At 41.0% G+C, this 22,706-nt stretch overlaps 1 protein-coding gene across 7 annotated transcripts; it reads right to left on the minus strand.

Moving 5' to 3' along the window:
• Positions 1–236: 236 nt before the first annotated feature.
• SAAL1 (serum amyloid A like 1) lies at positions 237–21,852 on the minus strand. 7 transcript variants are annotated; one of them, XM_054971404.1, is made up of 14 exons: positions 21,838–21,852; positions 21,341–21,419; positions 20,244–20,405; positions 17,673–17,786; positions 16,681–16,764; positions 15,077–15,156; positions 13,121–13,180; positions 12,659–12,774; positions 11,253–11,436; positions 9,903–9,988; positions 9,563–9,751; positions 8,417–8,595; positions 5,980–6,072; positions 237–1,338 (listed from the first exon to the last, which is right to left on the minus strand). In XM_054971404.1, the coding sequence occupies exons 3-14, from the start codon at positions 20,367–20,369 to the stop codon at positions 1,246–1,248; spliced, it is 1,404 nt and encodes a 467-aa protein (XP_054827379.1). In that variant the 5' UTR covers positions 20,370–20,405; positions 21,341–21,419; positions 21,838–21,852; the 3' UTR covers positions 237–1,245. The 7 variants fall into 7 exon arrangements, 6 of the variants coding, with proteins under 6 accessions (XP_054827379.1, XP_054827380.1, XP_054827382.1 ...); XM_054971405.1 differs by having other exon boundaries at positions 21,835–21,849; XR_008596522.1 differs by lacking the exon at positions 21,838–21,852 and adding an exon at positions 1,473–1,662 and having other exon boundaries at positions 1,252–1,338; positions 21,341–21,700.
• Positions 21,853–22,706: the final 854 nt, after the last annotated feature.

Consider the following 22,706-nt stretch of genomic DNA (forward strand, 5'->3'; position numbering starts at 1 on the left):
CTTCATTTATACCTCACCTTTCTCTCCATTGGAAACCCAAAATGCTTACAACAGTCTCCCCCTTCTCAATTTTTGTTAGGTTGAGAGTATGACTGACCAAAGATCACCCAGCAAGCTTCCATGACAGAGTGGGGACTGGAACCTGGATCTCCCAGATCCTAGTCTGATCACTACACCACAATGGTTCACCAGTGTTGTGTTGCAGATTATTGTAGCAGCACAGAAAAATCACCATGCACAGCTGTTTCCAATTTATTCCATGTGATAAATGTACACACAACAGCTGAAGAAACCCAGTATTCAAAATTATAGTACAATTTACTATTAGGGATCTATCAGAGCTGGGAAATTATTTTAATTCCAAAGCCACTATTGTAAAGCTTCTCTCCCTAAGTAGAGCTGAACAGAAATAGGTAAAGGAGCTTTGTGACGATTGTTGTTTTTCCTTCCTTCCAATCTGGTGATTTCTCAAGTGGTCTGTGGAAGGTGAGGGGGATTTGCATTGGCCCATGGTAGAACTGCCCAGGCAGAAGCAACATCTTGCCCCACTGTACCATGAAATATCTAACAGAGTGCACCATGTCAAGTGTCCCCATTCAAGGAAGAAGATCTGTGTGTAGAAAAAAGCTTCACTGTGCCTTTCACTTGCTGTGTTAGGAACTATGGCTTGAATTGGATATGCATCAAAATGCACATATAACTAACTGCAGGTGTTTTTATCTGTATAGCATTACTTTTAATCTGGATCAGGATACTTGCCAGCAGGAGGCTGATGAAAATACATGTCCCACTGAAAGCAATGCAGGGAAGATAAACAGCATTTGCACTTGGATGAACATTCAATTTAAACTGCAGTCACTTGAATTAAATAACAAGTCTAGCGACACTTTAAAAATGAATTTATCATAAGCTTTCATGAACAAGAAATTTCTTCTTCAGATGCTCTTCTTGTCCTACTTTACTATCACTTAGCCAAATCTGATTGACCTTACGACATCATCAGGGTGGCCACACAACCTCCAGCTGGCTGGAAGCACACAGCCAGTAAACATCCCACCCCCTTGCTTATTTTCAAGCAGATACAGGAAAGGGCAGCAAAATGGGTTGAAGTATTTAAAAGGTAACATTTCCTTGCAGAGATATTTAAGGAATGCAAGTGTAATTACTTCTGAAATCCTTACACGTTATCTTTAAAACATATGAAAAAATCACCACCTTTCTGAAAAAAATATAGTTCAGACGTTCCTATGTCTGGAGTTTCAAGCTAGGGAATCTTTTTTCTAGAGTATCAGCAAGAGTCTGATCCGCTTCACGCAATACTTCAAAAAAGCTCTCCACCTGGAAATAAAATGAATATAAATGAGTTCAACTGAGCAAGACACAGAAATTGGTAAACAACAAACTATTGTCAAACGTCCTACATATGGGTAATACCAGTGTGTGATGGGGGTCACACCCCCACATTCACTTACTCCAGAGGAGCCTTTGGCAGGGGGCAGCCTTGCCCAGACACTGCTAAAACAGACAGCTGAACCAGGGCTCCAAGGAAAGGAGCAAGCAGAAAGCCAAACCTGGAGGTGCACCAGGAGATGTCTCAGAGACTTGCAGTTCCAGCACATAGCTCAGAAGGGAGGCACTCAGACAGCAGACTACACCTTACACCTAGGAACAGACCAGAGGAGGCGGCTAGCAACAGCTGGGGCTGCCTGGGCAGGAGAAGGGAGGGCTCAGACAGAGAGGCCATTGACCCAAATTCCCTTCATGCACCTTGGGCCCACGTCTGAAGAGAGAACATTGATGGAGCCCAGCATCAGCCCACTTCAAAACAACCCTTTATTAGGCCACTCCAGGGAGAGTCAAGCAGGAAGGATCAGACCATTCCCAAGGAGCTTAGGTGAGAGGGGGAAGGGTGTTGCAATAACCCCTCCTTTCTAGATTCTGAGGTCTATCCAAGCCTGGATCAAGAAAAGGGGATGCTGGAGGGCGCTACAGCCCCAGACTCTGACCTGCTGCAGGTGGAGATAACCAGTTACTTCACATAAATAGCCATGAACCAATCAAATAGATTGCTTAAATCCTTTCCAAAATCCTAGCTGACTTGACACTAGTTAATACTATTAAAGCAAGGATTACTTTTAGTGCCCATTAAATGTCTAGTTCAGAGGTTTTCAAACTGCAGGTGAGGCCCTCAAAGTGGGTCATAACACTCTTGCAGGTGACTGCGAAGTCAGGAGGAAGAGGGCAAAACTGGAGAAGCTCAGAGAGGCTCATTAGCAAATCCAGACTTACCTATGTGAAATGACCATGCAATACAGCCTGTTACCCAGCAATGCTGTGTATTTATAAATATTAAACATGAAAAAAATAGAATGTAAACTTTTTCAGTGTTGGCTAATGCAAGATTCCTGGACATCTAGGAGAGGGAAAGTAGCATGGGCTTCCTTTGCAAGTGGGTATGAAACGTATAGGTCCCACCATGCCCATATCATCTTTGGGAGCTTCCACATGACGTGTTTATTCCAAGGTACAAGCCTGAGCTTCCCTGTTTGAATTTGATTAAAGAAAATCCTCCTTAGAGCCATCTTAAACAAGAAAATATGGAGTACCCCACAGCCAATATGGGGATGGACTGAAGCTTAGTTCTGCCTTCAAAATGGTGGAGCTAAGCTCCGCACCCCTCCATTAGTCTGCACACAGGCTATGGTGATCAATTCTCAAAGTCCCTCCCCGCCAGGGCTCTGAACCAATCTTCGTGATTATAGTCTCAGGTAAATATAAGTGATTGTCAGCCATGGAACTCCACCGGATGGGAGGGTGAGTGAGCAAGCATCAGTTTTAAATGGGGGAGGAAAAAACCTTGGCCGATTCCAGATGGCCAGAAATTGCGGTTTTTCTGCGGAAATAATCGCTTCCTGGCCAGGCGTTCACTTTCGTCTCTATCCACTTTGTCTCACAGCGTGCCGTGCCATCCCGCTTCCAGATGTTCGCACGGCCAACTGAGGTACCCAGGATTGGTTGTTTCCTCCCTGTCACAGTTGACGTCAGGGGCCTTCATTGGTTCGCATTTCGGTTTTTTAAAAAAAATTTTTTTACGTGTTTTGCGCAAATGCGCAAACGCGCAGGTATGCGAATATGCAGCGTTGACTTTTGTGCACTTTTGTGCATTTGTGCGCATTTGCGCAGTTCGATGTGCGCAAACGTGCGACTGCGCAAATGGCGCCCGGTTTTAAAAAAAAAATTAAGGGAATATTGTTGCTGGCCGGCTGGCAAAGGAAGGAGGGAAAGGGGAGGGCCTCTCTGCGGCGACGAAGCATCCAGAAGTGTGCAAACCCGCAATACCGCGTTCACACCGTCCGCTTATAGAACGCAACTGAGCGCCATGGACCGCAGGTAAGCCGGGACAGGAAATTGCGGGTTTTTACGAGTGAGGTTGCTGAAAAAGCAAAAGCACTCGCTCTATTTGTGCCCATCTGGAATCGGCCCTTATCTCCTCAGACAGAAGCTTGGAGAGAGATTAGACGGGGATTTTTATTTGGGTTTTTAGATAGGCTTGTGGGACAAGGCTTGTTTTTAGGTAATAATCACACTGATAAAAGCCAGAAGCACCAAATCTACTTGGGCAGTTTCTGACAACATGAGGGAATCTGCATTTTGGTATCCAGAGTCAACCTCATCTTAGATAAACAGTCTGGGGAAGAGAAGCAAGAATTTCTCCTCAGTGTTTACTTACAGTATTTCAGCCCAGTTAGAAGATATTCAGTTCCTTGGGGGAAAGGTTGAAACTGCTGGTTCACTGTTGAAAGTCATTTTACTCATTTAATTTGAACTATTCCACACATAACATTCTGTTGTATACCGTTTTTTGGTAATTAAAACATGTTTTGTAAAAAGGGAAAGGAGGGGAGTGTCAGGCATTGGGGCGGGGGGTGGGCTGTGTAATTGTTGCTCCATTGGCACTTCTGCAGCAACATGATAGAGAGAAAAGGGAAGGAGCAGCAGTGCCAAGATGGGGCATTCTGCTTCCACAGCAGGGTCGCCTTTTAGTGGCCCCTTAGGGAAGAAGCCATGATGTGCAAACACCTTGAAAATTCAGACACACTTAATAAAACATACAAATTACTGTTTCGTTGATTAGGCAGCAGAGGATGAATATATACCCAAAAAGTTCTTTTAAAACTCCGTAATTGTTAAAGCTTAGATACGATACAGAATCATATGCCTTGTGGCAATGCAATAGCACTATGGTGCCTGAAACTATACATAAGAGTTGATGTGATAAGGGTATCCTGACACAGAACCTTGCATTCACTGAGGATTGCTAATGCTCTTCTCAGTCTATCAATGGTGGAGAAACATAGCTGTGTCTATTCAAATCAGATGCTAACCCAACAATCTACCCTCCTGCAAAACATCAATTATTTTATCTAAACAAATCTGAAATTACTCTCTCTGAATTGTACTGCAACTGTAGTAGGGAGCCTTGACACAAATGGCAGAGTGACTTACGGCAGTAACTCCCAACTATGACTCAATTATTTCTTGAGTCTGGGGATAAACTCCAAAGGATCTTGAATGGAATACAAAAGACAGGGACCTTTGGGTCACCCCTGCAAGTTGACTGACTAGGAATATGCCAAGCTCATCCCAATAGGTGCATCACAGCTGTGCACTCTCAGCTTGGTCAGAGACCTCCCTTGTGTCATTGAGATTGAACAACTCTTTCTGGGGGAAATGGAGAAAACTTTCCCCTTTCTTTGGAAACAGAAACCACAAAGTATCTCTTCTCAAAAGCAAAGAGCTGATCTTGGATTCATTTCCTCAATGCAGGTGGCAGTTCAGAAGAAACAAGGAAACAGTCTGTGTGACTGTAGGGAACACCCATCTGGATGCAGCTCTCCACATTAGAGGTGGTTACCTGCAGCAGCAGTGCCAGGGTTTTCGGTGCCTGCACCTGCGGCTGTCCGCGCACACATACACATACACCGGCCTGCATGATGACATCATGTGTGACGTCATCACGGGCGTGCACGCGCCACCAGCCCGATTGCTGTGGCGGGTGGCTGGGACGGCGCGCGGGTGACCTCCGAGCTCTCCCGCTCAGTTGCCCTGCGCTGCTGCAGACACCTGCCTGTGGCTGCTGAGCCTGGCCGGGGGCATATGCTGGTGGCGGTGTGGGAGGGCTAGGAGGCTGCAGCTCTGTGGTGCACGCTCCCGCCCCCCCTCCGGTACCCCATGCCCTGAGGCCACCACCTACCTGGCCTCAATGGGTGTGCACTGGCCCTGGTTACCTAGTTTGGAACATCTCAACATTTTGTTTGTACTTGCATCCACAGCAGCCATTTTGTTTGGCTCCACGTGGCACCCATTTTGTAGTTGCTACCTTTTCTCAAAATCCCAAATGGAACATGCAATACTCCTAGAAGCACCATAGAACAATCAAGCAAAGAAATTCTGGCCTGTTGCTGCTGATTTTACAGGTGGGGTAAGAGCTTGCTCCATGGACTCCACTGAGCAGAGCTGCCTCTTAGGCCTGAGTGTCACCACCCCAGCTTTAGATTGCCTCATGCCCTTCTTCCAGATTTGTAGAAGCTGTTGTCACAATCCTTTTTACAAGTAGGCAGATTTCCTACTGCCTGCTAACAAGCAATGGGGCTGTGGAGTAGCAACTCATCTCATACCCTTTCTGCTACAGGTCAACACACAGAGTTCATTTTCACTTCCTGACCTATCAAGAATTCCCTTATTTTAGAATCAGCATGAAAAGCTTTAACATGGAAAGAAATATTGTAAGCTGGGGAATCCTGGACCAAAGAGTCCAAGAGGTAACTGTAGCTGGATGGGACAGCATTTCTTACAGCAAATTCTTCAGCTGCAGTTTTTCAGTTGATACTGTAGTTTACATCAGTGCATTTCTTCTAAACCTTCCCAATACAATCAAGTCAAATAATATTTCATGCCCACTTCTGAGATCATACATACCGAAGTGAAATAAAAGGGAAGGAGATGTTGAAATGCACAGGAACATTTCTGTTCATTTATATGGCCTTGCTTGAGCCCTTCCAAAATGTTTTCCTGAAACCACAAAGTCACCATTAATTTATACATGTTTTTGAATACAGCCTATGTATATCAATCCTCAATGAATAAAGTCATCTACTTGGGTACCATATAACTTATAAAATCTGACAATAAAACTTAGTTGTGCTAGAGGACAGAAGTAAACACATGTGCTTCAGTGAAAATCTCCATGGGGCTTCCCCATGTAATCAAGATACTTCAATGCCAGCAACAGCTATGCACATGGAGAACTGTACCAGAATTCAAAAGTACAGAGAAATACTTGTGCTTGGATGAGCACCATATATGCCCCAGAAGCCCCATGTGCATGCCAGAACCTTTGGAAGTGCCTGGACGACCTCAGAAGTAGTGTCATATCCTGAATTATTTGACTCATCTGCAGCACTACTGAGACAAGAGCTGGGAATCAGTATTTAAGACAATAAAAAGGGGCCACTTTTGTTCTTTTCTATTCTTCTTAATCTCAGACTAAAGAAGCTGAAGAAAATAACTGATACCACAAATATATTAATACAAGTAAAGGGCCAACAAGAATCATGGGGTGGGCGGGGTTTCTGCACGTTGCTGAGTTCTTTTGCCAAGGAAAGTTTATGCCACAACTAATCTGCACGCCCCAACACTTTTTAGTCTTTTTGCTGCAAGTTTTAGCACACATTTGCTCTTCGCTTTTAAAGAATACTGGGGATAAAAGGACAAGGGGTAGGTCTAATAGGCTACATTTAAACCTAAAACCTCTTAACAGTGAGAAAGGTGGGCTATAAATGAAATAACAAATCCATTACCAAAGCAGAGGGAGAAGGGCAGTAGAGAAAGAGTGAGCATATATGAAGTAGTTCTCCCAACATTCTCTTGCAGCTGAAGAATCACAAGCAGCCTCTACACAGCTAAGATTCAGAGTACCAGGTGCAACTTCAAACAACTAAGCACTGAGGGTCAAAAGAGTAATGGTGGGCTGGGGGGTGTTACCTGCAGGGCTCTATCTGCTCTTCCTTCTCTAGTTGTGCTTCTGCTCATTCTGGTGTGGAAGGAGACTGGCAGTCCCACCAGCCTCTTACCCTGTTCCATGGCAACTGCCCTTCCCCATCCCTGCCATCTTTGGCCCTTCTGGTGTAGGCAGTAGCAGATGCCAAGAGTGGCCTACAAGCTTCTACCATTGCCAAGGAAACGGGGCAGTCTGGAAGGACTGGACAGCATATGATTGTGGGGGGAAAGCCCAAAGGGAGTGGAGCCAAGAACAAAAATGCTTCTTGGCAGCAGCTCCCCACCACCGCCTCCTTACTGGGGGGTAGGTAAGGGCTCCTCCCAACTTTGCTGGGGCCTCTTGGCCTCTGACAATGATGGGATGAGAGGCAAGTGCATTTTCTGCATATGTACAGAATTTTGTTTTGCTTGGAGGGGATTTAAACTCAGAACTAAAGAGAGCCAAAAGGCTCAAGGAAGCACACCAAAAAAAGGGAAAACACCAACACAAGTCTGCGCTGCTCAGTGGTTGCAGAACGCCAAGATGCTGACGAATAGTAGTAGCAATGCCGTCAGCGGTTTCCAAAGTCAATGAATTAGGCAACGAGCCGTGCCAGCCTCCTTTCTTCACTCGTTTCAATTGGAACTGTCTTTGAACTTGCTTGTGCGAACTCGTTTGAAAACACATGCTAGGATATATACCGCACTTGTTTATTCACTGATAATATAATTCGCACGGTTCATATTTTGGTGTTTTCCCTTTTTTTGGTGTGCTTCCTCGAGCCTTTTGGCTCTCTTTAGTTCTGTATCTTGTCAGAGGAAGCCTTTCCTGTTTTTTGTGGGGGGATTTAAACTCCTCAAAGTATTTTTTCAGGGTTTCAGATTTTTCTGCAAACCTGGGGTGTTTCCCAAGTTTGCGGAATCATCTGGTTTGTAGCCAAGTGGTCCTGATTCACAGATTAAAGTGTCCACATATCAGAGCCATGTGGCTATTAGAATATATGATTATATATGATTAAATAGTTATGAAGATGTTGATCTCTATTGTTTCAACTTAGTTTTCTAATAAGACTGTTGCACAAATAAGTGGCGAGACTCAATTCACAAGTGTATTTAATGAAAAGCAACCCCACGAGATGATTTGCACATAATATTTGTTGTTGTAAAGCAGCTTTGTGACTGTTAGCTTTCATCACATTCTGAAAATCAAACCTTTTCCATGTCCAAAATTATCACAGGACTCATTGCACTAGTGTGTGTGTGTGTGTGTGTGTGTGTGTGTTGTGGGGGGGGCGGGCAGTGGAGGGAAACAGAGCTTGAAAAAAAAAGTCTGACTCATTCCACATTTCTTTGCATTCCACAATCATAAAAAATTTACCTTAGACAGCTCTTGAATCATATTGGAGAGTAGTTCACAACAAATGTCCTTTAAGATTTTTAAATGAAAGTCTTCCTCAGACTCCTCCAACTTTTCTTCTTTGGAGCCATCTGCAGATCTCTTTCCACATTCCTCCAAGTTTTGTAAGACTCTAATCAAGCTAACAATCAGAGGCATATCTGATATACAAAACAAGTAAAGATTTTATGAACTAAAATACATATTATGGGATTTATCTATTTATTTACATTTTATTTATATTCCACCCTCCCCACATCAGCGGGCTCAGGGCGGATTACATCATATGTATTATAAAAAAAACGTTAAACATTAACATTTCAACTTTAAAACCAACAGACAATAATATATAATTTAAAATCTAAAATATAGAGTACAAAAAGCAGCAGCACAGAAACAATTCATATAATCCATCATCCAACCGCCCCTAAAAGAATATCACAAAGGGTCGGGTGGTAGCTATTTCCTGATAGGGAGGGACGATCCCCTCTATTCAACCAGTGGGGGCCCCTGCCCAGCATTAACCATATGCCTGGTGGAACAGCTCTGTCTTATAGGCCTGGCAACAGGATAGCAAGTCCGCTGGGCCCTGGTCTCACCAGACAGAGCGTTCCACCAGATTGGAGCCAGGACCGAAAAGGTCCTTGCTCTGGTTGATGCTAGGCGGACCTCCCTGGGACCAGGGACCACTAATTGTCTACAGGTCTCAAAAATTTTGAGATGGGAACACACCAAAGACAAATACAATACAAAACTATCATGATTATCTTCATGTTCTTTATAAATACTAATGAAATATACAAGGAAGGGATGAAATGTACAAGGGATGGCAGCCACTTGGTAGTCACACAGTTATGATCCACACAGGAACTTGGTTACAGTTAGATGAACTTATTTCTCCAGTTTTTACCATTCCCACTAGCACTGTAGCCTAAAATACAGCCATTACACCCCATATCTGCCTCCCTCAAGTATTCTATAAGGTAGTTCTTTCAAGTCCTAAACATTTTATGAATTGTTATTTTTGCTTTAGTGGTTACTGGTTTTATTTCTGTCTCTAGAACTCTTGATAATTCCTAAAATGTAATTGCAATATAGTTGCAATACAATTGCAATTGCAGTACTCACTTTTTCCTATCCTGACATATTCCTTTTTCATTTGTGAAGCAACAATGGCTGATAACACAGACAAAATGGAAGCCAACACTGTCTTCTGCTCTTGGACAATAATTGGTGGATCATCTGGCTGGCAAAGTTCATTACAAAAGACATTATGCAGCAAATTCCAAGTTTCTTTTCCACCATCAGTAGTCTGTACTTGAGAAAGAAAAAAACTCCATTAACAGATCTTTACAAGAAGCCTTTATTAAAGGGCCCATGATGTCTGGACAGAATTACATTTATTGGGACATATAGACCCAATAAATGTAATAAATAATAATAGTAAAGTTTAATTAAAATGTCTTACCAATAGCTTGAATGCCTTCATCTACTGTGGTAAGCAGTTGCAGGATATGCATATAAACATCAAGTCCTTCTATATTGTTATCTGAGCTGCAATAACAAAGATACAAACGATTTCATTATGATAGTTACCACAAAGAATTCTTCTATATGTCCATAAAGTTGTGCAGGGACTTAAGCAAGACAGAACAAGGGGATCCATATGTCTGCGTGTGGTTTTTTAAAAACCAAAGCATTTGACTGCAAGGAGCTAAATCTGCTCTCTCCTGCTACACCTTATCTATTGTTGCTTTCAGCACTTTTCACTCCCCCGTTTTTGTTGAAAAATACATATTCTCCACTTCAAATATGATAGAATATACACATGTCTAGCTGAACACAGTTTCTGGTAAGATATGAATCGAAGGAATTATTTTGTTCAGGAGTTTTTCTCTGTTCCCATCTCAACTGAACAAACATCAGTCTAGTATCTGTGTGTTGCAAGATGAGATGTAGACTATTTAGGTGGCAGAGTAGATTGTATACATTCAGCCAGCATAGAGAAAACTGTATTTTTGAATGTTAATGCATGTAAAAATACTCACATACCAAAGATAAAGGTTCAAGCCAAGCCAGCTTTCTGGTATGCTAATTTTTTACTTGTAGATTTTTTTTAAATCTAAAGAAATATTAAAATGTGATCCTCCCTCTACCACAATAAGTGGTAGGTTCCATTGAATCCCCAGAGCACTTCACCACCTAATTCTGTTGCATGTGCAGAACATGCCTTCCATCTTCCCATGAGCTTATGGAGAGCCAAGTAACTGCACATTCCTGATGTTTTAGGTGCAAGCATTCATGCAATACAGTGTTTCTATGCTTAGGGAAGTAGACACTGTAACCTTCTACTGACAATATGTCAGCCTTGCTCTGAGTAAGAAAAGAAAGCCAGTAAGGCATATTCACAGTTTGGATATTCATTTGGATATTCAGTTTGTTGGTCTGGGCATTCCAAAACAACTGCTTTAACAACATGTTCCCACTATGCTGAAGGCTAGTAAATTAGTCCTTTATGGAGGATGCCTCACCAAGATACATTCGTTTCAGGATCACCTTCTCAAAAGGTGAGAGCCAGTGTGGTGTTGTGGAAAGAGTGTCTGACATGGAATGCTGAGGCACAGATTCAAATCCTCATTCAATCATGAAACACACTGGTTCAACATCCTTGAAGGAACAGCGAGATAAAAATATAATAAAATAAAACTGACCAGATATAACTGCATCCATTTTAACAGTTTGAGAGATTTAATCTTATTGGAAATGATTGCAGATTTAAACATATTATGTGCACACAAGCATGTATAAATACACATACCAGACTTGTTTTGCAGCTTCAAGAAGACAAGGTACAATCTCAAAATCTGGAAGTTCTTCTGGAGAATCATCTGTGGGCTGCCCTGCTGCCTTATGAGAGCCACTTTTAATCCAGTTTAGCATTAATTCTTCATCCAGGTCAAATAACTTATCAACTACTTCACCTACTTTCACAAGCAATTCCACTGTACCGAAAAAAAAATAATGCTACCATTTAATTATCAATCAATATCACACGCACTTCCCATCCCCACTCACTTCCTAGAAAGTAGAAAACAGTTTCAATACACATATTTTTACACAATAATCAGCCAATTAACAATCCAAATAGGGCTACTCATCCAAACTAAATCCTGTTCATATAGCACCGACAATGCTTGTATCAATGCTGGTTTTGCTTGCCTAACCTGGTACTATGTAGGTGGCAGCAACTGGCCTGCTCATAGAGAATTTCTTTTAAAAAGAATAAAATGTTCATTTGTTTTTTTTGTTCCTGGCTCCTCCACCATACAGTTTCCAGTCCCTTCCTGACTTGTAGGAGTAGCTAAATTTCAAGAACATACAACCCTTAAAATTGGAAAGAGTTTGTGGCCGGAATTATCAAGCAAATGACTCAGCAGCAAATCCACTGCATTCTATCGGGTCCAGAATGCCACATTTCTAAATACCATTATTTGTGTGCAATTTAGAAAAACTGTCAGACACCAATGATTTGCAAGACAGCATGGTGTAGTAGTTAAGAGTGTCAGACTAGGATCTGGAAGACCCAGGTTCAAATTCCCATGCTGTCATAGAATCTTGCTGGATGACCTTTGGCCAGTCTCACACACACAGCCTAACCTACCTCACAGGGTTGTTGTGAGGAGAGCAGAACATTGTAAACTGCTGGGGGTCCCCACTGGGGAAAAAGTAGGGGTATAAATAAAGTAAATAAATAAATAATTTTTTTTAACGTAACTTCCATATAAGAGTGTCAAAGCTTGTATCCTAAGCCTTTAAAAAGATGTTATGACATGGATGCTCTTCGATGTTTCATGCACAGCTAAAAATCTAAAACAAAACCGAGATCTCCTGCAATGGCAAAGTGAAAGCAATTTTGCTTTTCTCCCTCTTCTGGAGCTCTCCATAGTTCTTATAAATTTTTCAAAAGTAATTCCAAATTGTTTCAACTTTTTTTGTACTTATAAAATGAGCTTATGATATAATTCCTAAACAGGCAGAATTGCCTGCTTGCAGAAGCATCCCCAGATTTTCAAAAGAGCTTGGTTAATGGGCTCTTTCTATAGAGACCATTCCCCATGTTGCCATAGTTGCCTACATGGCCAATACCATTTTAAAAATGCCTAGTTCTTTCAATTCAGAAACTTGGGTGTGATCAGATCAGCACCCAAATTACTCGAAGCTTACCATTTGTAGAACTAGACATGATAAAACAGACACAGTCATACACTGACGGACTTCCTCGGATTCTTTCCACCCAAATACTAGCAACCTCAGGATGGCAGAGGCAAGTCAGCAACAATCTAGAGAAATAATGCAAAATTAGCATGTAATTTTTATGAAGAAAACCAGATTTAACTTTAACTACACAAAAATAAATAAGGAATACACAGATTTACAAACAATCAAATTAAAAAATGAAGCATGTGATGAATAAAATCCAATTTAAATGTGAAATTTAGGGACAGGAAAAGAGCAAGTTATATTTACAAAATCTTAGGCACACTTATTTAGACATTTTATTGAATTCAATGGGACTTATTCACATGAGTACAGAGTACTTCATTCTTAACTGAGAAAATAAAGAGCACCTGCTGACCTCTTCTGTTCATGTAGAAGACTGCATTACTTAGAGTATTTTTCGCTTACCTGCTTGTTTCAAGCAAAGTTGGGGGATCTGAATCACATAAACGCTGCAATACCAACTGCCTGAAAAAGTGTTAATACATTACAAACATCATTAAATATTTCTTATTAAAGAGGAGTCATTTAAAAAATCAATTTCCCATTACTTTTTTTCTTTGTCCACACAGATACCACTATCACTTGAAAGGGTATTAGTAATGTTAACAACTGTACTAACGGACTGCAGGCACAATACTAAAGGCACTACAAAGCTTTAAAGCAAGGGTGACGCTATCACGAAGGGCACAAGCCTCTGGATCAGAATCCTTGGTTCTCAATAAAGCCATTAATATTTGCCTAAGGATTTAAAAAGGAAATAAACTGCTGAGATAAAATAACTTGTAGGCAGTTCTACCACTACTTAACATTTCCATAGCACAAACAGTAGGGAACAGAAAGATTTTTCCAAATGTTAACCTAACAGAGAATTAAAAGTAATCTTTATAAGTAGTCACCTTGAAGGCTTAACAAGTTCTGTAATTATTTTATCTCACTACTGAAGTGAAGCCACTTGGTATTATTCCCGTAATAATTTTGCAAGGTAAAATGCTACTATATGTTGAAGAATGTGGAGCAAAAGCTCATGCTAAAAGGAGGGAGGTGATTTCAACAAGTGTCTCCTTCTTGTAGCCTACTATTCTGCAGGCCATATTGTTTTGAACTAAGAAGTGAAGGCCTGGGTAAAAACCTATTTTTCCTCTTCTAAAAAAACCTTTCCAGTGGAAAAAATAGGAACTATGGGGGAAACAGTGGGAAAAAAAGCCTCTCTCATTTGTAGTGTGTTTTCAGACAAAGTTTTACTCAGTTAACAAAAAACAGAACAATCTGCATGGCAGATGGGAAAGGAGAAAAAAACAACAATAAACTCAGCATTCAAAGCAGTAGGAGAGGGAAGGTAGGCTCACTTTACTGGAGAAAAAGGCTCCTGCTGTTTTGTAGCATTTATGCTACTAAAGCTATTTAAAACATCCAAACTATCAGTATGGGGGAGAGTAAGCAGTGAACTACCTACCCTCAAAAAGTCTCACATTTGGATCTGAATGTTTATGTTTTTATTGTGCTATGCAGCACTATTCATCAATTTATACAGGTATCTGAGCGATTATTCCTTGCTGCCTCTTCTCTGCCAAAGACTCTGTCAAGATCACAGCCTCTCACTCCTTTTTAAGTGTAAGTTTTCACTGAAGTCTTTCTGGATTAAAAAGCCAGTAGTGACCTGGACCTTTCCCCCTACACATACTTCCATCTTCTCCTTGAACCCTGACAATCTTCTCTTTCCACCTTAGCAAAACACTCCACCACTATCTTTTTTTTTCTTTAATCCTGACTCCCTTCTTTGCAACATGCCTCCCACCTTCTGACTAGGATATAAGGGGTCAGGGATCTCCATCCTTACAGGTATCTGATGGAAGGAGCTTAACTCTTGAAAGCTTACACCCTGGAAAATCTCACTGGTCTTTAAGGTGGTACTGGACCAGAATCTTGCTCTTCTACTATAGACCAACATGGCTCCCCCCTCCCCATCAGACCATCACTCTCTTTTATTCTCTCAACTAAGCTCCTCTAAACATTCCAATATTTCTCTGGTCCTCACAAAATGGCCAACATCTCCCCTCCCCCGTAATTAAAATATGCCTATTTTCATCTTTGATCTTTGCCACTCCAATGACCTTGTTCTCATTAAGAGTCACTAAAACTTCTTCCTCATCAAAGCCAAAGACTTCTCAAACCATTTTCTCATTTGCTTGCCCTACTCCCACTTCACCTGGAGGGTTTGTTTTATTTTCAATCTATAAAGGGCATGTGCTTTATCAGTAAGAGTTATCATATTTGGCTCAAAACTAGAACCTAAAGAAGCTGGAATGTTAAATCCATATTCATTGCTTTTAAAACTTAAAGAAACCAGGATCAACCACTTACCCAAGGTTCTCATCTTTACTAATGGACACACATATGTTTTGACAACAAGCCATATTACCTAGTATTCCAACACAGATTTCCTGAAATGATAATACAGTTAAGCACATACACTAGGGCATGCTTGCAATTAACATACAGTTACATATTAAGAACTAAGATGATAACACTGTATTACTTTTTGAATAACAAACAAAATGAAACAATTACTGAAACATGAGACCAATACTCCTTCATTTCCTCTCTGACCAGAAATAAAATTATATCATAGTTATACAGAGTTTTCACTAAACTCTTTCTGGATTAAAAAGCCAGTAGTAACCTGGACCTTTCCTCCTACACAAAATTCCATCTTCTCCGTGAACCCTTGACATTTAATCCTATCCCCTTGCCTGCCAGAGGTCAGATCTGGATACTTTAAGAAGTTTTAACAGTGGGAAATTGAGTTTCCAACAATAACATATCTTTCAGAAAATCTCTTCCCACTGGAAAACTATGTTCCAACCTAGCAACTGCAGTTCAAAGTGGATTCTGACAGATTGGAAAGCACCAAGGAATAGATGACAGAAATGCCAATTAAAATAGAATTTAAAGGAAGCTAGTAAAGTATGTTTTACCCACATAAAAGATGATCAAAAGAGGTAGGACGTGAATACAATTTTCAAATATTTAAAATAGCTATAGAGAGACAACAATTTGTCAGTTGATCAGCTAAGGACAGGTCAGTTTCTTCAGTTGATCAGCTAAGGAAACTTGCAAGGTTTTTTTTTATTTTTAAATGCACCAAGGTCGCAATATTGCAACACTGTTGTTTAAAAAAATAAGAGATTTACTTCTTACTGTTGAGATTAGCATGCACACACAACACACTTTTTAGTCCATTTTTAAGTAGACAGGGGAATAAAGAGGAGGGCGAAAGTCAGGGCCAGGCCTCACACCTAAGAAAACATTCTGCACTTCCCAAAAGTCTGGGTTTGACTTCACTGGAAAAAACATCGGGATATGTGCGCAGGAAGAAAAACTACACAACCCCCAGGGAAAAATCGACTCTGCAGCCGATGCAGCTTTTCACTGTGCAGAAGGCAAAAAAAGTTGGGGAAGCAGTCTGGAGACTGAATGGGGTGTTTTGACCATGCATGCAGAACTCTGGAGAGAAATCGATGCAGTATGCGGCCAGAATTGACAAAAAAGACCAGTGTGGGAAAGACCTGCCAGTTTAGCAGTGTCTGATTCTATGACAAAAGGTAAACTCAAGGTTATTTTGGCTTTTTCAAGTCCACGGTTTCTCCAGCTAACCCAAATAATCTGCCCTGAGCTGTCAATTTAAAAACATTTAATACAGCTGGCATAAGAAGTGGTAGTTTTGCTTCAGCAGAAGTCATGCTAGACTGATCACCAAAGTATGAAGCTAAGTTCTATCACTATTTTTAAAGAAACTATTAGTAATAACAATAGCTGTTGGAAATTCAAAACTATTAAACTTTCGTTATAGAATTGTTTCTATCTTTGGGCAACACCTCTCTCCCCTCAAATGTTTACTCTTTTGCCTTTCACTCCACAATTTCCTATGTAGAAAGCACATGAGAAACATTCTTAATAGGACTTACAGTAAGCCGATGACACTTTGATTTGGCAAAAACTCCCATAAATATATCTGGGGCTTTAAACTCTTGAAGAAATAAAGCAACATCCTAAAAATAAGAAAAAAATGGGAATAGATTTTTCTTAAGAAAATTAAACCTCTCACGCTCAGATTCAAAGGGTCCCTTATTTATACCATAGATGAATTATTTTCTCAATTCTTATTCATCTAAGGCAAAGTAAACGTATCATCCAAATCTCTTACAACCTTATTTCCTGAGTTTATGGTTAATGTTAGTAAAGAATTATCAACATATTGTCATACTACATTTGATGATTCAATCTTTACTAGAGCAAACTGTTACAAGTTATTAAAGAGCAAAAAAGGCAATGAGATTTCATTTACTCTTTCATCTACACACCTACCTTGCTATGAAACTGGCTCATATTATTTTTTATTTACATCATTTATAGGCCATGTTTCTCAGAGACTGAAGGTAGATTACACAGTGTAAGTTAATGTGATCGACAGCTGGGACATTCAATAAATACAACTGGGTATAGATTGCAGAAATTTGGAAGCAAACAGAGATCTAATACAAAGAAAGCTGTAACAGCCTTTGTGTGTGCTCACACGGTATGAGGCTTGCCATTTCTAAAAAATTATTTCAGTCTCTCTTTTCATCTACTTTCAAGCTGTTTTAACTGAGGCCTTCTTGAACTAAATGTCTGCTTTTAGAAGGTGCCATATGATGCTTCAACCTGGCCTTTAAAGAAAAAAATTAGGGCAGGAAAAACATCTCTCCAAACCAATTTTCAGTATTTTGTTTAGAAATCTAACAGACAGCACAAACAATTCTGAAATTGAAAGATCTTGGCTTCTTATTATGCTACTCTTAGGCAGCACAAGCTACATACACTTCCAAATATGCGCATGACTAAAAGACAGAAGGGGGAAAAAATCTCCCTCAGCTTTGTATTTCATTTCAATACTAACCTAAAAAAATCACAAAATTACCTTATCCATTGACATATCCCAAACTTTACAAATGTCATTCTCCATATCTTCATCTAACTCCACCTGAACATCCACATTATTCAACTCAGAATCACCCTTTTTAGGGCTAATAACCTTCCAGAGAGAGTAAAAGGAACAAAATTAGTAAAATAAGAGCGTTGAAAGCCTTACAATGCAATCTTATGGTGAGTTACTCCCAGGGGCGGCGCTAGGGTTTGCCGCGCTCGTGGCTGGCTGGCCAAGTGCCCCCCCCCGTGCGCACGAGCACGCGCGCACCTGCCTGCGTGATGATGTCATGCGTGACATCATCACGGGAGCGCATGCGCTGCCGCCGGCCCGATTGCTGCGGCGAGCAGCCTCCGAGCTCTCCCGCTCGGTTGCCTCCGCCGCAGCAGATGCCTGCCCGCGGTGGCTGCGCCTGGCCGGGGGCTTGTGCTGGTGGCGGCGGCGGCACGGGGTGGGAGGAATAGGAGGCTTCTGCTTTGGGGGGCACGCTCTCGCCCCCCGCGCCTCTTCCAGCGCTCCCTCCGGCACCACGCACCTGCGGCCACCGCCTACCTGGCCTCAATAGGCGCGCCGCCCCTGGTTACTCCAATCTAAGTCCACTGAAGTCACTTGTGAGATCTTGTACATACAAGTAGAAGGAAACTTAGTGAAACATTACAAAACTAACATTACTGGAACAGGGCTATTTGCCTACTTACAGTGCATTATCTCTGGATATTATCAATCAACACCATACCAATGGTTATTTTTAAAATTCAATGTATGTGCCAGTCAATTTTGTTCTTTCATGTATGAAAAAATCAGATATTCATAGCATAACTTGTGAAAATAGCTTAAATCAAGAGAAAAGGTATATAGATCTACTGGTAGACTATCATATTAGTACTGGGGAGACAGAGTTCAGATCGATGCTCACCCCAAAGAATTTAGACCAATCACTCTCTCTTAGCCTAACCTGCCTCACAGGATTGTTGTTAGGAGGAACCATGTTCACCACCCTGAGCTCCTTGAACGAAGGGTAAGATAAAATGTGAGTCAGATGAGTAGACTATAGACCTGTTCTAAAAGGTTTAGTGCATTTCTTTTACTATATTATCGTACATGTATGCAAATTATTATTTCTAAAGCATCTAAAATGGCGAGGGGCATATTGTAACGAGCTTAGATTCCCCCAGAGTATTTTTGCAAGTAGAAGGATCTCTGCTCAGAGTGCTATGTGCAACTCTGCCCCCCCCCACCACACACACACTGTATGCTCAGCTACCCTAGTTATCCAGCTCCCTGTTCAAAGTCTGGGGTAATTAAGATGTAACCGAATGCTTGTGTGTCTCATTAAGGCTTCTAACTACTCAGACTAAAGATTTTATCTTAAATCCTGAACAGCGTCCAACCCTTCAAGTGAGATCTGAAAACAGCTTTCCTTTAGAGAAACTGTTTGTCAGTACAAAATAATTTATAGGGTTCCTCTTGCAATACTCGACCCACCAAGACACAAAGAATCCTCTTAAGAGTTTAATGATTCCTTTTATTAAAATAAACTCTAGTGTTTTTAATAAAGCAAGATATCAAAATATAAATGCTTATTAATATAAAACCTACAAAGATGGAACAAATAAAAGAAACAAGAATTAAATTTCCTAACATTTTCAATTAAAACAAAGTTTAAATCAATCAGATTTAGGTTCCCATAGCACACATTACAAAACTGTTTCTCACCTAGCTCTTCAAGAGATTTCTTTCAGCCAGAACACTACATGAATTATTAAGCTGACAGCAGCTAGAGTAGTAATGGCAAGCCAAGGGAAAGAAGAAGAATGCCCAACCAGAGAAATTTGGAAAGATAAAATGTCAGAATATACAGTAATAGCAAAACTGACAAGTTATATAAATAAGAGACTGATTAAGGGATTTGAAGAAAAATGGGGAAAGTATTTTGCTTACAACAGACAAAATCTGGAAAAATCAAAAAGAGTCCAGTAGCACCTTTAAGACTAACCAATTTTATTGTAGCATAAGCTTTCGGGAATCACAGTTCTCTTCGTCAGATGCATGAAATAAGATAAATTAGCCTTGTTAATTTGAATTTGATAGTTCTGATTATTAGAGACCATTGAGATGTTGTTTGTGTCTCAATTTTTTGGGATGGAGGATGGATAAATATGCTACATAATGAAGAGAGAGAGAGAGAGAGAGAGAGAGAGAGAGAGAGAGAGAGAGAGAGAGTATACATATAGGTATAGATAGTTGATCAATGTAAGATAATTAATAGAAAAGAATATATTACAGACAGTATTGAAATGTTGTTAAGAAGTGGGTATAGACTGCAGAAATTTATACCCATAATAATAAAATTATTATGAAAGATGGAGAAAGTGGGGAAAGTAGGTTAGGAAGGATTCAGCTTTCACCTCTCATCTTGTACTTTAAATCTCCTGTCTCCCTACCCCTGTGTTTCTGTTGGGATTTGGAAGCAGCTAGATCATGATGTACGGGTCTACTGCTCTCACTGGTGGTTATCATGCAATTCTCCCTTGTTCAAAGCAGACAACAGTATATGTAATGTACCTCAATTAGCTTTGTCAGGACACTGAACAGCCAGTGCTTGCTATAGACTGTATTTCCAATGGAATCGTCAGCAACCGCTGCTTCTTCCTCTGTATCACTAGAAGGTGGTGATGGATTACGGTCCATATCTGAGTAAACCAATTCACATACCAGACAAGATTACTAAGAGGAAAAACATGAAAGAATGTTTAGAATGGCTAAGATTCCTTCTGCTCTGATCTGGATAGCGCAGGCAAACCTGATCTTGTCAGATCTTGGAAGCTAAGCAGGGTCAGCCTTGGTTAGTAATTAGACAGCAGACCTCCAAAGAAGACCAGGGTTGCAGAGGTAGGCAATGGCAAATCACCTGTGCTAGCCTGTTGCCTGGAAGCCCCAGCAAAAATCACCATAAATCAGCTATGATTTTTATGGCACTTTCTACCAAGGTTCCTCTCAGTATTACTTCTTTCCCAAAGTCAACATAAAACGGACAGTGTCATTATAAGCAGTTACACCCTTTTAAGCTCACTGACTCAAATAATTTAGTAGGAGTGTAACTCTTATCAGGATGACACTGTAAGATACCTAAATACAACAGATGCATGCAACTGTGCCTCTTTTTATTCTGACAGCAAGGACTCGCAACCTATTCCTTTCAAACAGCAAGAATCTGGGTCCTTCACCCGACTTTCTCAAGTCCTGGCTTTAAAAACAAGTCACAATACCAAGTCAAATAAAGCAGGATGCTGGGCTTTGGCAGTATACATGCTAATATCAACACATAATGAATATGAAAACTAAACTTCACACATTCATGCAAACTGATTTTCTTTAAAAGCAGGGGAGAATCTGAATACACTGTTTTAAATAACTATAAAGTCGTAAGAGCTAGAGATGTGTTCAACTGGATGTAGAGTTAACAATAGTAACATCAATTCTATAAAACAAAAATGTTCTAAATTAAAAATATTTCCAAATCATGCATTCTATAGGAAAGGACAAGACAGCTCAAGATGTGCTACTGCAGGCAACAGAAATACACTGGGGGAAAGGGAGAGCGAAGCACGGATAATACGAGAATTTTAAAACTGGGTTTAAAATATGGAAAAGGAGCATGCCTCAAATAGTTACGTTCTATAACGAAAGTTGCTGGATTTCAAACTTCTCTAGAAGTGATGCCTTTTCTTTGTCTTCTTTCTTAAGAATAAAAATGCGATAAATGAATCCTGAACGAGAGAACCCCATCAATTTCAACTCTGCGCGCAAAAAGAAATTTTTTCTTTTAAAAAGTTTCATCTCGCCCTCCCAAGGCAGGCACTAGAATCAAGTTCCGGTTGGGGCTGAGCCTTGGGTCAAATTACGGCCAACAACACCCGTGCTTGAAAAATATAAACTGCCTCCTCACCACAATCCATATAACACCCCTCAGCACCCACAAGCCTCAGATGAGCGGCAACAGAGTCTCTACATCGGGCTCCCACTTTAAGAACACCCCGCCCCCCCCCCCCGTTCTTAAAGGATCCCCGTGGCATCCTCAGGAAGAAACGCTGGAGTTATTTCCGCGGGGTTCCCCCAGTCCTACAAAACAGGCTCCCTGCAGTTAATCTACCACCACCTTCCCAGTCGGAAGTCAGGCCATGCCTTAAGACTGGAGGGAGGACAAACGTTAATCGGGCAGCGGGAGCGAATCGCACCGTTCAGCTCTTCCCGCAAACCCCACCCTCATACCCGAGCCTACGTCTCTACTTCTTCCGGTCACGGTGCTGCTGAACCGCCTCGACTGACGGACCGCCAGCCTCTCAAGCCTTGCACAATTCCGAGAGCGCCCCCGCCCGGCCTTTTAAAATCGCGGACACTCCTCGATGACTAAGGTGCTTCGCCCGCCCACTATTTTAGTCGAAATCGCCTAGCAGCGCCCCCTTACAGGTTCACCTCGCAGCCAAAATGAACGAAGCTTATTTTGGCATCTTCAGCCTTTTATAATTCGAATGCAAAACGGTTTTGTTTCAAAATTAGCTCTTCAAAGTAACTTCACTTGTATAGCTACAGATAGATGATACCAAACCAAAGCGATCAAGAAAAATCTTCAAAGCCAGAGAAATAAAAGATAAAACTTTTTTTGAGGTCAACCAGAATCCCAATGAAACTGTGGGATTAGCAAATTTATATTAATCATAGGGCTGTGATATTAAGCTAGCAGGAAGCTTAGGATGGATTCTTTATGTTTTAAGTAACTGGTCTCTGTCTTTTAGCCACCCCCACCCCCTTTCTCCCTGGTTGCACATGAGAAGAGAAAATCTGGCCTTGGACAGATAACTGAACATTCTTGGGATGCAGAGGCAGAGACAAAGGGAGAATTATAAGTTTCCCCTCCCTCCTCTTTGGAGGAAGAGTGTGTGTGTGTGAAAGTAACGAGTGACTACTGTGAAGAATAAAGCTGTCGCGAGCGAGAAATGGAGAATAGCCTATCCATAGGTGTAAAGG

The sequence above is a fragment of the Eublepharis macularius genome, chromosome 2 (assembly GCF_028583425.1).
Source record: "Eublepharis macularius isolate TG4126 chromosome 2, MPM_Emac_v1.0, whole genome shotgun sequence".
Lineage (NCBI taxonomy): Eukaryota > Metazoa > Chordata > Lepidosauria > Squamata > Eublepharidae > Eublepharis > Eublepharis macularius.